General features: G+C 36.6%; 1 protein-coding gene across 3 annotated transcripts in view; it reads right to left on the bottom strand.

Moving 5' to 3' along the window:
* Window positions 1-15500, bottom strand: part of LOC114707352 (selection and upkeep of intraepithelial T-cells protein 8-like) — a 30165-nt gene that overhangs the window by 2556 nt on the left and 12109 nt on the right. The window contains exons 3-7 of one of the 3 annotated variants that reach the window (XM_037202817.1): window positions 13399-13746; window positions 12784-13065; window positions 10551-10658; window positions 7248-7373; window positions 969-1094 (exon numbers count right to left, since the gene is read on the bottom strand). In XM_037202817.1, the coding sequence (XP_037058712.1) occupies window positions 969-1094; window positions 7248-7373; window positions 10551-10658; window positions 12784-13065; window positions 13399-13746 (990 nt within the window). Of the gene's footprint in view, window positions 1-968; window positions 1095-7247; window positions 7374-10550; window positions 10659-10923; window positions 13066-13398; window positions 13747-15500 lie in introns of those variants that run through there. The other 2 variants (XM_037202818.1, XM_028890066.2) reach the window with 2 other exon arrangements.

The raw sequence follows: 15500 nt of genomic DNA, 5'->3' as shown, positions 1-15500 counted from the left end.
TCATTGATGTGCATCAGTCATTCAATACTCATTTAAAGATATTCTAGTAAGATAAGCAATGAAATTAAATATGACACTATGAATTAATTGCCATCTGAATACAAGAACTATTGAGAAATAACATACATGAAAACACACTGAATCTCAATATATCAGGAATATTTTGATGATAAAATCGGTGTCACTTCTAACTAATAACTATTACCTCAAATTTTGTGGCTGAATAAAAATGGATAACAGTGAACTCTTTTTACATATATAGTGAAAGAGTTAGATAATGTTCAAAGAAGATTAAAGTGTGGTAATTTTAAATTCATGAAATATATAACAGTGGAACAAAATGATCGGTATAGAAAATAATGTCATCCAAATAGCTTTGGAGAGGCAAACTTTGTATTTTTGGAAGATTATAAAAATGTCATCAAACAAACTGGTTCACTTATTGAAGCATGAGGTAATAAAATCTGAGCAATACAATTAGGATTCTGCATGCTATAAGTAAGATAACAAAATAAGCTTAGTACTTTAAAAAATGTCTTCAAATTTATTTTATTATTCTATGTGTATGTGCTTGGCTCCATATATGTCTGTGCAGCACATGGGACCTATGAAGGTCAGAAGAAGGCATCAGATCTCCTGAAACTGGCATGACAGATAGGTATCAGCTGCTATGTGAATGCTGGGAATCAGACTCAGGTCCTCTGGAAGAGTAGCCAGTACTCTTAACCACTGAGCCATCTTTCTTTTTTGATTGTACACTTGAAGTAGAAACTCAAGCAGAAAAAAAAATACAAATTGACCTCAAATACTAATAATGTATAATATAGTAAAAATTGAGCCTAAGAATTAATTTTTCTTCTCTTGAGAAACTGAGTGAATCTTGGTTAATAATAAATTATAAAGCAGGAACTTCAAGAGAAGAAAAGTCTGTGTTGATCTTAACATAATGATGCTTCTTGTTTACTTACCTCTTACATGTATCCATGATAATGGGATGGTTGTAATAGTGAAAATTACCACCAGAAAACCTACCACATTTGCCATATTTGCCATCCAACCATTGTATACAGAAAACAGGGGATCTGAAATAGAAACTAAGAAAGTTTAAAAAAATTAGAAAATTAATGAGGTTGTGTGCTGTGGGATAATGCTCTTGTACACTGTAAAGATTTGTCACTCCTATTGGTTTAATAAAATGCTAATTGACCAGTAACCAGGCAGGAAGTGTAGGTGGAGTGACCAGATCAGGAGGAGGCTGGAAAGAGAAAAGGCAGAGATGGAGTCACCAACCAGACACAGAGGAAGGAAGATGAAAATCCTGGACTGAGAAAAGGTACCAAGCCACGTGGCTAAACATAGACAATAATTATAAGTTAATTCAAGCATAAGATCTACTTAGTTATAAGCCTGAGCAATAGGCCAGTTTATAATTAATATAAGCCTCTGTGTGTTTATTTAGGACTGAAAGTCTGCAAGACCAGACAGGACAGAAACTTCCATCTACAGCTGTGTACTAGACAAAGAGAAGTTAAATGATATAATTTAATATCATTTTACTACCTCTTAAGATTCTTCAGAGATGAATGTGATGATAGATGACTAATCAGCATTCAGGAGGCTGAGGCAAGAGGATTGGTTCCAGCCTCTGTTACATGAGAAATCCTATATCAAAAAAAGAATGGAAAGGAAAGGAAGGAAGGAAGGAAGGAAGGAAGGAAGGAAGGAAGGAAGGAAGGAAGGAAGGAAGAAAAGAAGAAAGAAGGAAGATGAGAAAAATAATTTAATCTATAGAGACATTGTTTTGCTGCTTAAATGGACTGATTCAACCAGTTCTCACAACTATATGAAATAGATATTTTACATCCTATTATTAGTATCTACTATTTGATGCAGCAATATATGAAAATGTGAGGAACCTCAGAATGAGTTGAATGAATTTTGTGTTTAAGAAAAATATAAATATTTAGAGGCTATACTGTAGTAAGCAGAATTGTTCTCCAAAATATTCACACCCACTCCTTGAAAATTTGCAACATGTTATATTAAATGGAAAAAAGGAGTCTTCTGATGTCATTAAAGCTATAAACCCTAAAATAATAAGATTATTTTAGTGAACACTATAATAATATAAACTCTTAAAAACAGAGACTTTCATCAGCTAGATTCAGAAAGAAGACACAGAATGATGTAAGATGGAAAGACATCTGACCCATTATTGTTTGCCAAGTCTCATGGGAAGACTATGATGCAATTCACTCAGGCTCCACACGACAGCAGGAAAATAGGGCTCTATAACCGCAGTTGCAAGAAACTATTCAACAATATTAAAAAACTTGGGAATGCACAAATGACGCTCTAACTAGGATAGAATCATACATGACTGACCAAAAAACAAAAAAGTCAACGAAATTATTCTTAATGATATTCTTCTATGCTCATAGATGGGTGCTTTGCCCATTCATCATCAGAGAGACTTCCTCCAGTATCTGATGGGAGCAGATACAGAGATACACAGTCAAACATTAGGTGGAGCTCCGATAAGCCTGCAGAAAAGGAGGAATGAAGTAGTGTAGAAGTCAGAAGTTCAATGGCACTAGGAAAACAAGTAAGCAAGCTCAAAGAGGCTCACAGAGATGGGAGCAGCAATCACAGAGCTTGCATTGGTCTGTGCTAGGCTCTTTGCATATATTCTGTGGTAGTTTAGCTTGAGGATTTGTGGGCCTTCTAACAATGGGAGTGGTAGTATCTTGCCTTGGACTCTTTTGTCTGCTCATTGGACACTTTTCCTTCTACTGGGTTGCCTTACCCAGGCTTGGTATGAGAATTTATGCTTAGTCTTATTGTATTTTGTTATGCCATGTGAGGTTGATATCACTGGGAGGTCTAATCTTTTATGAAGGGAAATGGAGGAACAGTGGATCTGGGGGAGAGAGGAGGTATGTGGGGAGGGACTGAGAAGAGGGGATGGAAGGGAGGCTGTGGTCAGGATGTATTGTATTAGAGAAAATAAATAAAAATAACCAATATGATTGTATAATCTATACAATTAGAAGCTATCTAAGGCAAGTACCTCTATTCTTCCCAGACTCTCAGGAAACCCAGTGTTTAGTCTAGTGAGCCCCATTTCAGGGTTCTGATGACAAGAATTATATGAGCAAATATATTTAGATTTGACGCTATGTTTAGTTCAATTTATTGTGCTTGTCAGAAAAAGTGTACCATGGAAAGGACACAATGAATTCTAGAAATACAGCCCGTAGAAATGAAGACATATTAATTTCCTGATAATAATTCACATTAATTTTTAAGGTGGCCAAATGAACTACAAAAGAATGTTGATATGTGGGGAAATGATTGTGAAGAAAATGAGAAGTTCAGTAGAGAGAAGTCATAAAAGAGGGACAAACAGGAATCCTGGCCTGAAGAGCATAATGAAGGAAACCACAAAGCAACATGGAGCATCAACAACAGAAGAAACTTGACCAAACACAGTAACCAACCCTTAAACTAAGAGGGGGCATGAGGAAGAAGAGATTATTTAGAATTATCAAAACAGAGGAGAAAAATAAAACATAACAAGAATTAATAAAGTCTATATTGCATGGGAGACATAATCAGACAGGTGGATTTTTTACATAATAGGGATTATGGGAGGAAAAGAGAGATTATTTAAAGAAATAATGAATAAAAACTTCACAACTCTAGGAAAACATAGAAGCATCAGGCTACACAACGCTCAATGAAATCCAGTGATTTTCAACCCAAGGAAGCTGTCACCAGGACATACTATATACAAATTGTCAAAAATAAAAGAATACCTATTCATACAATAGGCACCTGCCATAACATTTTTAATCAATAAATGGTGAACACTTAATAGATCTAGGTAATATTGCCTAAGGAAAAAATATGACTATGTCATGAATCTACAACACAGAATGCACTACATACAGAGGATGTGAATAAACACAACTGGAGAAAATTCTGGGAGACACAAATATACAATTTAGAATATGACATTCAGGGAATATCTGTGATCATAGAATTGTCAGTATTAAACAAAACCAATGTTAGTCCAGTGTGCTACTACATGCCTTTAATCTCCATGTTTAGGAGGCAGGGACAGGTAGATGTCTGAGTTCGAGGCCAGCCTGATCTACACAGCAAATTCCAGGACAGCAAGGGCTACAAAGAGAAGCCCTGTCTTGAAAAATCAATAATAATAATGATAATAATAATAATGATGATGATGACGACAATGATGATGATGATGATGTTAAGAGACAGTCAAAGAAGGCTGAACAGAGAAAATCAGTTCTCAGTGCCTCTAAAATTAAGAAATAAAGCAAGAAATGGTGATTTGTACTACAGTAACTAAAAGAGAACATGTGAACTAAAGAAGTAAAAGCATGAACCCCATAAGACACAAAGACTGAAAACAGCAGCAAAGAGAGAGTTACAGAACATTCTGGCTCCCCAATAAAAGGTATTGAGGAAATAGTGGAAAGAGAAATCATGGTCAAAATAAACCCATCATAAATACTGTCAGTCTCCACTATGGGAGTGCTCTGAATTCACCATAGTCCTGGATTTTAATTATGTAGCAGCCTTGATTCTGTTCAGGAGCTTTGCTTCAAAGCAGGAATTTACATGATCTCTTCTACAAGCCCTAGACCCCATATTTGTGCATTGTAGTGCACTATTTAGAATGAATAAACATTAAGAATTCATATTTTTCATGGACAGAAATCCTAGTGCATTTCCATGTCTGAGTCTAAAAACATTCCAACACATTTGTACAACAGGCTGTAGTCTTATATCATAATCATACACAGTAGTGAAATGAAGCCCCCATATTAAAGGGAAACAATCCTAAAATTTCATCAATCTATAAGACTTTACTCCAAAAGCCAAAAGAATTATGTAAACAAATAGCAAGTTTTAAGGCATTTAAATTAAATAAAATCACACTTCTTAAACGTCCAAATACAAAGTGACAGCAATGGAAACAGAATGAAACTGGCATTAAAACAGACCTATAGGAAAAAAGTAGAGATAACAGAATTGAATGCAGGTATATATTTTCAATTGAAGTGGACAAGGCACTAAGAACACACAATGGAACAGGAGAGTCTCTTAAGTGTACAGTTCTGGGAAAACTGGGTGTCCACACAGGTGAAAGTAAAGCCTTGTCTTGTAACCTATACAAAAATCAACTCAATATATTAAATACGTAAAACTAAGACCTAGGATGATAAGATTCCCAAAAGAAAACATAGGAGCAAAGATGGGTAAAGACTTCCTAAAGATGACCTCAAAGGCACTGTAGACAGCAGAAAGATTAAGCAGAACTGCAAGAAACTAAAATGCTTGTGCACAACACATAAAAATGATCAACAAAGTGTAAAGGCACCAAGACCTTCAGAATGCCAGAAAACCTTTTTATGAACCATAAATCTGATAAAAAAGTAATAACACACACACACACACACACACACACACACACACTTAAACACTTACATATAGAAAGGGTTTTCTTATTCAATGTTACAAATATGCAAATTGATATGATGATCAGTTGATTATAAAGGTATCTGAGTACCAACATATGAACCAGCTCAACTAATTAATCCATCCACAACAGCTGACTACAGTTATGTAGTCAATAAAACTGTCCAACTTCCTATAATAAAGAGGAATTGAACACTGGTAGCTCTTGAAATGGCTGAGATGATCTGTATCGTGTCTTTGCCACCTATGTTTCTCCTGCAGAATCTTCAGAAGTTATAATAAGAAGTTACTTGTGTTGTGGGATGTCTTTCTGTATGCTGTGAAAATATGTTGCTCCCATGGGTTAATAAATAAAGCTGCATTGGCCTATATGGCAGGGTAGGATCAAGCCACATGGGAAATTCAAGTGATATAGAAAGAGAAGAAAGGCTGAGTTAGGGGAGATGCTATGAGCTCCAGCCAGAAGAAGCAAGATATGAGAGAACAGATAATGCCACAAAGCCACGTGGCAAAACATGAATTTATAGGAATGGGTTGAATTGAGTTGTAAAGCTAGCTAGCAAGAAACCTGAATCATAGGTTACACAACTTGTAATTAATATTAAGCCTCTTGGTGACTATTTTATAAGTATCTGTAGGACCACAAGTGGGAGAGATTGATCCAGAGAAACTTTTAGCTACATATTTGAAAAGGTGTTCACAGTTTGGTCTTAGTTGCTTTACTTTCTGGGTTGATTGTAAATATAAATGCAAATTGTTTGCCTTTGGTGAAAAAAGCATAGGAAAATTGATTTCTCAGCTTTATAAATTCTAAGGAAGAATTTTTCTTGGGAATCATAGAAGTGTACAGGTCTTTGGATTCTATGAGCCAAAGCCTATTTAGCAAGAGGTTGAAAAGTGAAAAAAAATAGAAGAAAGAAATCTCCTATGGAGACCACTGTGACTCTGAAGTTCTCTTTTGTGATTTGGAAAAATGTGCATATTAATACCCAATCTTGCTCTGCACTGATTTCCGCTAACAATTCTGTATACACATTTCCCCTATAAGCTTTTAAAGAATAATATATTGTCAAGTGTCAAAATCATATTTATTTAGTGTTATTCTCATCTTGGACTCTACTTCTACATAGTTACCGTATTTCATACTTAATAGAGCCATAGAAAGATTCCATAGTTTAAAAAGCCTCGTGAAATTGCATGTACGTGAAATATCTGTATTGAAATTAAATAGAAATTCTTTATACTTCATATATTTTCAGTACAGACTCTACGATAAAAATTGTTAATTTTTTTTTTTTTTTTTTGGATTTTTGAGACAGGGTTTCTCTGTGTAGCTTTGCGCCTTTCCTGGAACTCACTTGGTAGCCCAGGCTGGCCTTGAACTCACAGAGATCCGCCTGGCTCTGCCTCCCGAGTGCTGGAATTAAAGGTGTGCGCCACCACTGCCCATAATCATATATGTATATGTATATCATATATGTATATTTATTATTAAACAGTGAGAAAATATTTAAAGTAAATGAGAGTTGATTCAACAATATTTCCTGAAGCTATGTTTCTTTCTTCTTGTGACAAAGCAAAAGGATCTGGTCCCCAACAAGCTGAAAACACTGGATACTTTACTTAGATCCTCCTGGGGATGATGTAAGTTTTACATAACTAAACAATTCCAAAGAGACATACCTCTAGGACAACAAGAGAATTAAAGATATGCTATCACCATTAATGCTATTTACCTTTGTTCCGCAATTGCAGATACTTAAGAAGGATTGTTATAGAGAAGGCTATGAAACACAGGAATTGTAAGGCCATCACTGGTATGTCTAATTTATGGAAACATGGTGCACATGTAGATTCACAATCTAGAACAGAGAGAGTTAGAGTTAATAAAAGGAGCTTAGGAGTACATGAGACAGCAGCCCAAAGACCAACCACCTGAAAAGATGGGCGTCGTTATCCCATTCATGATCATCTCTAAGTAGAACTGAAGCATCAGGCTTGTTTTGTGACTAGGACATCTCAGTTAGACTTCTCAAACTACCAGAGCTAAGAGAAATTTCCTTTTTAGACCTTAACAACCTAACCTAGCACAAAATCAGTAGCTGTAGCGACTAGAGGCAGCTTGGCTCTTAGGAATCTTTATCAGATTCAATCTTGGACAAGAGTAGCTGTGAGAACAGCAGTAGCTGCAGTGAAGGGACTGAGTTCCATCCACAGATTATTAGAACAGACATGGCTGGCCCCTTCATCAGTGTCAATAAACACTGTTACCCTTGACCTGCGAGGACCCAACTCAGAGACTCACTTCCTAAGCTAAACAAACAGTACACAAGTGTTTCTCTATAGATTACTGAATATGTATCCATAGGATAGTTAATGTTTATGTCATCTTTCAGAAAAAGATGAACGAAATTTTTGAAGTAACTAGAAATATATTTTAGACAAGATAGCACAGTTTTGACTTTTAGTCTCTGGAAGGCAGGGAACCAGAACTTATTTGTGTGTGTGTGTGTGTGTGTGTGTGTGTGTGTGTGTGTGTGTGTTTCCGTAATCACCATTGAACATATCGTGTAAAAATTATCTGATATCAAAAAAGAATAAATTTCCCACAATCACCTTGCAATAGACTCTTTCAATGACTAAGTGGTCTCCATAGTATAGAAGATGCAAAAGAAGAAACTTGAAACCAAGTTGTTGGGGTATTCGATCACACTGTGAACCCCAAGTTTGTATTTGCATTAACTAAATAAAATTAACCTTGTGTCAGGAGGCTGAGTTAGCAACTAATTGACAGAAAGTAATCACAGAGCCTCAGAGGGCATCCAGGAGAGATAGAGAGATGCACTGGAAGTAGTAGGAAGGAATTTGGAGTGGCAAGAGTTTTTTGTTTTTTGTTTGTTTGATAGTTAGTTAGTTTGTTTGTTTGTTTGTTTTGGTGGAACAGAAGGATGTGCTTTTGGGGAGACACCAGCAAGGAAAAAAGGTTAGGTAGTTGCTAATCAACCTCTCAAAGATAACATGATTGCATTCTAGCCTTTGAATCTTGAGTCTAATTTATAAATAGAACTATAAAGATTTAGTTAAAGCTATCTTTATTGGCAGCCACAGAGCCAGTGCCTGCAGGAAAAGCATTCCCGCCAGGCTACTGCCAGAGCATCAGGCTGGTAACTGTGAAGTCTCAATTGCTGGCTGAAATAGCAGTAGATTAAGGCACAGCCACTGTGCCAACGTTAAAATAACACCAAGTACTGAAAGTAATAGCATAGTAATATGGCATGAAATTTGGAGCCAAACATACCTGTAGGTCCATCTTGGCTATGTCCTTTATAATCTGTGTAATCCACTATATCCTCATCCCTAATAAGATGACAGTAACAGAACTATCTTTTAGCAGTAATTTAGATAAACTCAATGAAGTGATTATCAAAATTCTTGGCATAAGGAAGTACCCTCTAAATATGATTTATTAATTAGGAGTCTATGGAATAGATAAACTAATAGAATGAATAAATTTCAACTTCTCCTTTGAGTCACATTATTTTTGAATTAATGTTAAATTGTAGCCTTCTATCACTTTGGACTTAGATTTCTTAGTAAGTTATCTAGTTGCTACTCTCTGCTTTATTATTAACTCAGCCTATGAATTCTTGTGTCTCCATATTGCAGCTTTATTTTGTTCTATAGTAAATAATAAATTTTGTTTTGTGAGTTGGAAAAGACCTTTTCTCTTTCTTTAATTTTATGTGTGCAGGTGTTTGCCTACATGTATGTCTTGCATGATCCCATCGTGGCTAGAAAGTGGTGTTAGATCTCCAGGAACTGGAGTTACAGACAGTTGTGAGCCACCATGTGGGTGCTGGGAATTGAACTCAGGGCCTCAGGGCCCTGGGTGACCAGCCAGTGCTCTTAACTTGTGAAATATCTCTCTAGCCCCAAAGGTTGTTCTTATAAATAACTATTGTTCTTTTAGCTACTGGATCCCTGTATCATTACAGAGTATGGTACATTCATTTAGTTTACATAAAATGAAAGAAAAGAATTTAATTGTAAAGGAATTATTGGTTTATATAAGTGTCTCTTTTTCGTATTAATTTATTCAAAACTAAGACTTAAGAAACTGCAATATTAAAAATAATTGAGGGGTTGGAGAGATGGCTCAGAGGGTAAGCATTTGCTGTGCAATCATGAGGACCTGAGTTCTAATCCCAGGACCCACGTAAAAAGAAAAAAAAAACCCTAAAGCTAGGTGTGTCTGCATATGCAACTATAACTCCAGCACTGTGTGTGGCAGAAAAATGTGGACCATTTGGGCTTTCTTGCTGCCAGCCTAGCTCTAGATTCAGGGAAAGTCTTGCTGCCAGCCTAGCTCTAGATTCAAGGAAAGACATTTTCTTAAAGAATAAAATTGATAGTGATAGAGTAGGAAATCCAAAGTTCATCTCTGGCCTGTGAGAGTGAAAGCACAGGTCCAAGCACCTGCACACACACAGATGTGCATATACCATACACACACACACACACACACACACACACACACACACACACACTATACCATATGCACATATACACACACACATTGTCCCCAAACAACTGTATTCTGGAATTTGTGATCACATTAAATCTAACCTAGAATAAGACTCACATGCATCAATCACTCAGCAGTTTGAGGGGACAGAAGGTGAATCTACTTTAATTTGATGGAAATAATATTTCTTACAAAAAGAATGACATCCTTTAATTTTCAGTGTTTTGATTAGTGCTCCTCTTAGTGTTTTAGTGTGTAGTGTTTAATGGATATAGCAATTAATTGTAGAACTGAAAAAGCCCAGGAAATATTCATAGTGACCTTCATCCCTAAAACCAAATTTGCTTTAGAAATCTCAGAGTTGAAAGGTATAAATCCAACATCTGTAAAGTAAGAAGTAAGCTGTGCATAGCAGGGGGAAATGAGTGTCATTTAATTTTAACTAAACTCTACATGTGACTTTAGAGTTAGGGGGGAAATCCCTTAATAATTCTATACTTCTTGGGTCAGTTACCTTGTTTCTTGAAGATAAAAGTTAAAAGGTAAAATAAAGATAAAACAATTGATGTTGTGAAGAAACAGAAAATTATTTTTTTCATGCAGTTCTCATCAAACAGGGCATCTGGAAAAAGAAGAGAACATCTTTAAAATACACATATCAAAGAGCCACACCAGACCAGGAAGCTGCTGCTAGAGCGTGTTTCCCCTTCAGGTTCTGCAACTCCTCCTATCCTTAACCATCTCCCTCCCTTTTCCCTCCCTATCTTCCTCTCACCCATCTCCCTCCATCCCTCCTTGTCTCCCTATCTTCCTCCCACCCCATCTCCCTCCCTCCCTTCCTCCCTCTCCCTTTTCCCTTTCTCCCTTCTTTCTTTTCTTCATTCCTTTCTTTTCTCCTTTGTTTCCTCCTTCCTCTCTCCCCTTCCCTTTCTCCTTTTCTTCCTACCTACTTCTCCCACTTCCTGTATCTGGCTCAGAACTGCACATTGGTAGACCTGATTTTGTGTCAACTACAAGAAAGTCTGAGCACTAAAGTTCATCGTGGAGATAAAATTTGTTCCTCCAACGTCTCCCACATTAATATCCCTCTTTACCCACACAATTTTGTGCCCCCCCCCTTGTCAAAATAAACTCTTTAAGTCCAATTTGTGTTCCCTATGTATTCCTGGACTTAGGACCTTCCACTGGCACATGGTTGACCTACCACAAATAACACCATTAAAGAAGTTAACTCTCCCTTCTCAGCAGCTATTATTTGCCAACAGTTCCTCAGGTAGGGGAACCTCCTTCACTCTTTACTAGGGTTTTGTGTGGCTTGAGCTTGTGCGTGGCCTGAGCTTGTGCATGGCTTGAGCACGATGGGTGTCTTGCAGATGCACTCCCAGCCACTGTGAGTTCATATGGCAACTGAAGTTTTACAGCTATTTCACTCAAGATGTTTACTAGCTTTTTTTCTAAGATATGCTCACTCCAAAAAGTCCCCTCTTTTGACTGAAAATTCATCTTTCATGACTCAGTTCTATGACCTTAGAATTATTTATTCTTTTTTCAAAGACTGTCTTTCACCATTTCTTTAGTGTATGAGTACATCCCTTCATCTCTACTTTAAAAATATTTGTAGTATCTTACTCACTTTCTATTTGAGATATGTCTTAATATGTAGCACAAGCTGAGCTCAAATTCCATCATCATCCTGCCTCAGCCTTTCAAGTGCCATCCTTCATAACTTCTGATTCCTGCTCATTCTTGTGAGCTATGATATTCAAAAACCATTGCTAGAGAGCCCTATTTAGTCACAGCAACACATTTTTTTTCAGTCAGTTCCCTAATTCTCGTGTGCTGCAGGGTTTTTAAAAGAGAGAGAAAACCCGTACTTTTAGTTAATGTAGAAAAACATGAACTAGTGTCTAAGAGTGTAAACCCTTCTCTTCCCACCTACACACAGTCTGTTCATATGAGAAACTTAATTTCTCCATATGAGTGTTCACACAGGGTAGCTTTGTTAAACATATGACAACCTTTTCCTGATTTTTTCATTCATCCATCATGTCTTCTAGGAGTGAGGAATGAACAAATAATCACACAATCTTCATTTTACTTACACATTTTTCTTACTGCTGTTCTCTCTCTCTCTCTCTCTCTCTCTCTCTCTCTCTCTCTCTCTCTCTCTCTCTCTGTTGTTGTTAAGAGTTCTGGAGACATTTAATATTATCGCAATAAGTGTTTTATTTATGTGAAGTTTGACAAGATGCTATCTCAATAACATAAAAATGGTACTGATCATTTTGAACTTATATTCTCATCTGTTGTTGTTATACACTTCACTGTCATAACAATTTCTACATATTGAGTTTGTAGGAATTGAAAATGCTAGTTCTAGCACTGAATACCACGTGACAGTAATTAATGTGTCCTAATGATTTAGAATTCATAAAAACCCATGGAGTATGGTTATTTTTTATGTTATTGCGAAAGCATCTTGTCAAACTTCACATAAATAAAACATTTATTGCGATAACATTAAATGTCTCTAGAACTCTAAGATATGCTTAATTATAAATTTCCACTGTTCACTTTTCCTCTCATATTGTACACTTAGCATCTGTCTTACCAAAACCAGTATCAGTGATTAAAAAAAAGGCACAGGCAAAGGATGTTCTGCAATGCAATAGTCCTTTGACAGTTATTAGTTCCCTGCTTTATTCTCTGTGCTTCAAGTTGACAATCCCTCATGACAGAGTACTCACTTGCTAGGATGAGATTTGTTTGCTTCTCTTCACCAGTTAGAGGGTTAAGAACACAGCATGTGATACTTTCCTGAGACTGGTTTCTGAGAAGAAGAGTCATCTTCGTGTGGAAAAATCTATCTTCATCCTGTGAATGTGATATTGAAGAATATGGAACTACCTCCCCTTGGCTGTCTCTCCACTCCATTCGGGGCTGTGGGAACCACCCTTCTGACAAGCACACCACAATGAATCCATCATCACCCGGACTCTCAACATGGATTTGCATCTTCAATCCAAATGCTGATGGAAATGATGAGGAGATAAAAGCACAGTAATTATACTGAGTTTGGACTGTCAGGTTGGGAAAAAAGGAGTCTCAAGCATGTGCCCTACCCTACAGTCTAATAACATGAGTGTACTGACTTCTATACTTTCTTTTCAAGCTAGGCTAATTTATTGCTATGTGATGTCTATATGTATTTTTGAGATAGATATGTGACTTGAATTCACTACTTGGCTATTTTAAAACCTTGAAATATGAAAAAGCCATAAAAAACCACCAAGATAATTTCTGTGTATTTCAGTTTGTTGGGCACAAGGACCCTGATATACTATATTCCCTAAACAACTTACCTGCCACACTGAGGTTCATGCTGGTCATGTCACTGAAGCCACTATCATTAAATGAACATTGGTAAAGCCCATCATCAGAAATGCTGATATTATGAATTCTGAGGGCCACTTTGCCCTTCCCAATGGCTTCTTTCACAAACTCTGTGCGATTCACATATTCAGGTGCAGCTTCTCCATTCACTCCATGGCCACCTCCGTACTGATAAACAAGTTTGGAATTGTCACTCCTGAACCAGCGCACCTCCATATACTCCACACTGCGTGGTGGGGACACCTGGCAGCTGAGCTCAGCCTGGCCTCCTACTCTAGCCACCAAGTGTCTAGTGGGAGTCGTCACCATCAGATTCTCTGTGGGGAAAATTTGAAAATGAAAACAAATCTGAAATTAACAAGACTTTGCTGCCATTCAGTGCTGAGAAGAACATATCAAATCCTACCCATAAGGCCTACCTTATCTAAATATTCAACTCTAACTACATTCCTTTTCATCTTTCAATGTTTTTTGGAAACTAATGCTAAGTTATTCTTAGCTTTAAAATAGATTCTGGTGAAGTAGGAATCCCCAATCTTAAGTCTTGTTACTTAAGAACTGTATGGAAAAAATCTATCTGGCATAACTATTTTGGAGTTCTGGAATCTATTGAAGGCTGTTTGTTGGTTTCTGTGACACCATCTATGACAAAATACCTAAGAAAAATAGTTTTAATGAGAAGATACTATTTTAACTCATGGTGGCAGAAGCTTTACTTCGTGGTAGGTTTTTCCACTGTTTCTCAGCCCTGATGAAACAGTGTCAACTTGGAGAATGTGAAGCACGGTTTTTTGTTGCTAGAAAGCACAGAGAGTAGAAAGGACAAGGATAGGTTCTTTCCATGGTGTTCTCCACTTGTCCAGTTCCTCCAACTATGCACCATCTCTCCCCTCTCATAATGACATAATATCATGAATCCAGTCTCATCAATTCTCAATTATTGAATCTCACAATTATACAACCCTTTAGCACATGTGTGTCATTTAAGGAGAAACTTCAAAATCAATTCGTAATTAGCTACAACTTCAACTGAAGGTTTGGATAATTGTCATTTACAGTCAACAGTACCAACTACCCCCTAAAACCCTTAGTTTATTGATAAGAAGTTGTTCATGTTCTCCAGGGCAGTCTGGGTAGCCTTTGAGAGTTAGGAAGAGCAAAACCAACTCCATTTTCCAATGACTGGAGCACTATGCTCTGATCTTTGATTATTGCCTCTGGTCACATAAATGTAGACAAAGAGGTAGTTAGTTATATCTGTAGCTTCTCCTAAAGTTAAAACCTTACCATTTCCTAACTATGGCAGCATCCAGATTGTTTTCAAGGTTTTTTTTTTATCATTTTTATTTTATTTTTGAAAGAGGGCATTCCAAAGCAACTGTGTATATGGGGAGAACTGGAATCCCTATCCTTCCGTCTAGCACTGCCATTCTTTCCCTTGCTACATAATTCATAATTGATAAATAAGATGCTTTTAGTGTTTTGAAAATCACATCCTATGTTAGAACATTTAATAAAATTAGGCTTTGTTTGGTAATTTTGATTATCTGTGTTTGTTTGTCACTTTCCTTCTCTCCAACAAATCTTAAACATATTTTTCAAGACAGAGATACTAATCACAAAGACTCTTCTGTTTTTTTTTATGATAATGTCTATCTATCCTCTATATTTGCAAGATAATTAATCTATTGTGATATATAATCCTAAGTTATTGTGGGTTTCCCCCTCCATGCATTAAATATTTTATTTCGTTTATTTCTTGCTTGTGTGGTTTCTATAAAATTGAAGGTAATTTTATCTTCTTTTTGTGGGGGTAGACAGATTCCTCCCCATGACTACTGGTATTTTAAGTTTTATCTTCCATTTTCATTATACTCTGAATACTATGTGCAGAGGTGCACTTTTTTTTCAGTTTGCTTTGTCTCTTACCCTGTTTGGTGTTCTCTGAGATTCCTAATTCTGTGGAGAATTTTAGTCATGGTTGCCTTGTCTGTATCGCTCTTCCTTTTTGCCTTTCTTCTCCTTGTATTACCATAGTCTGCATATCTTTAAGAGTGTCTCAGAGTTCTTT

This window comes from Peromyscus leucopus, chromosome 2 (assembly GCF_004664715.2).
Source record: "Peromyscus leucopus breed LL Stock chromosome 2, UCI_PerLeu_2.1, whole genome shotgun sequence".
Classification (NCBI taxonomy): Eukaryota; Metazoa; Chordata; class Mammalia; order Rodentia; family Cricetidae; genus Peromyscus; species Peromyscus leucopus.
This window is presented reverse-complemented; position numbering and strand designations above follow the sequence as displayed.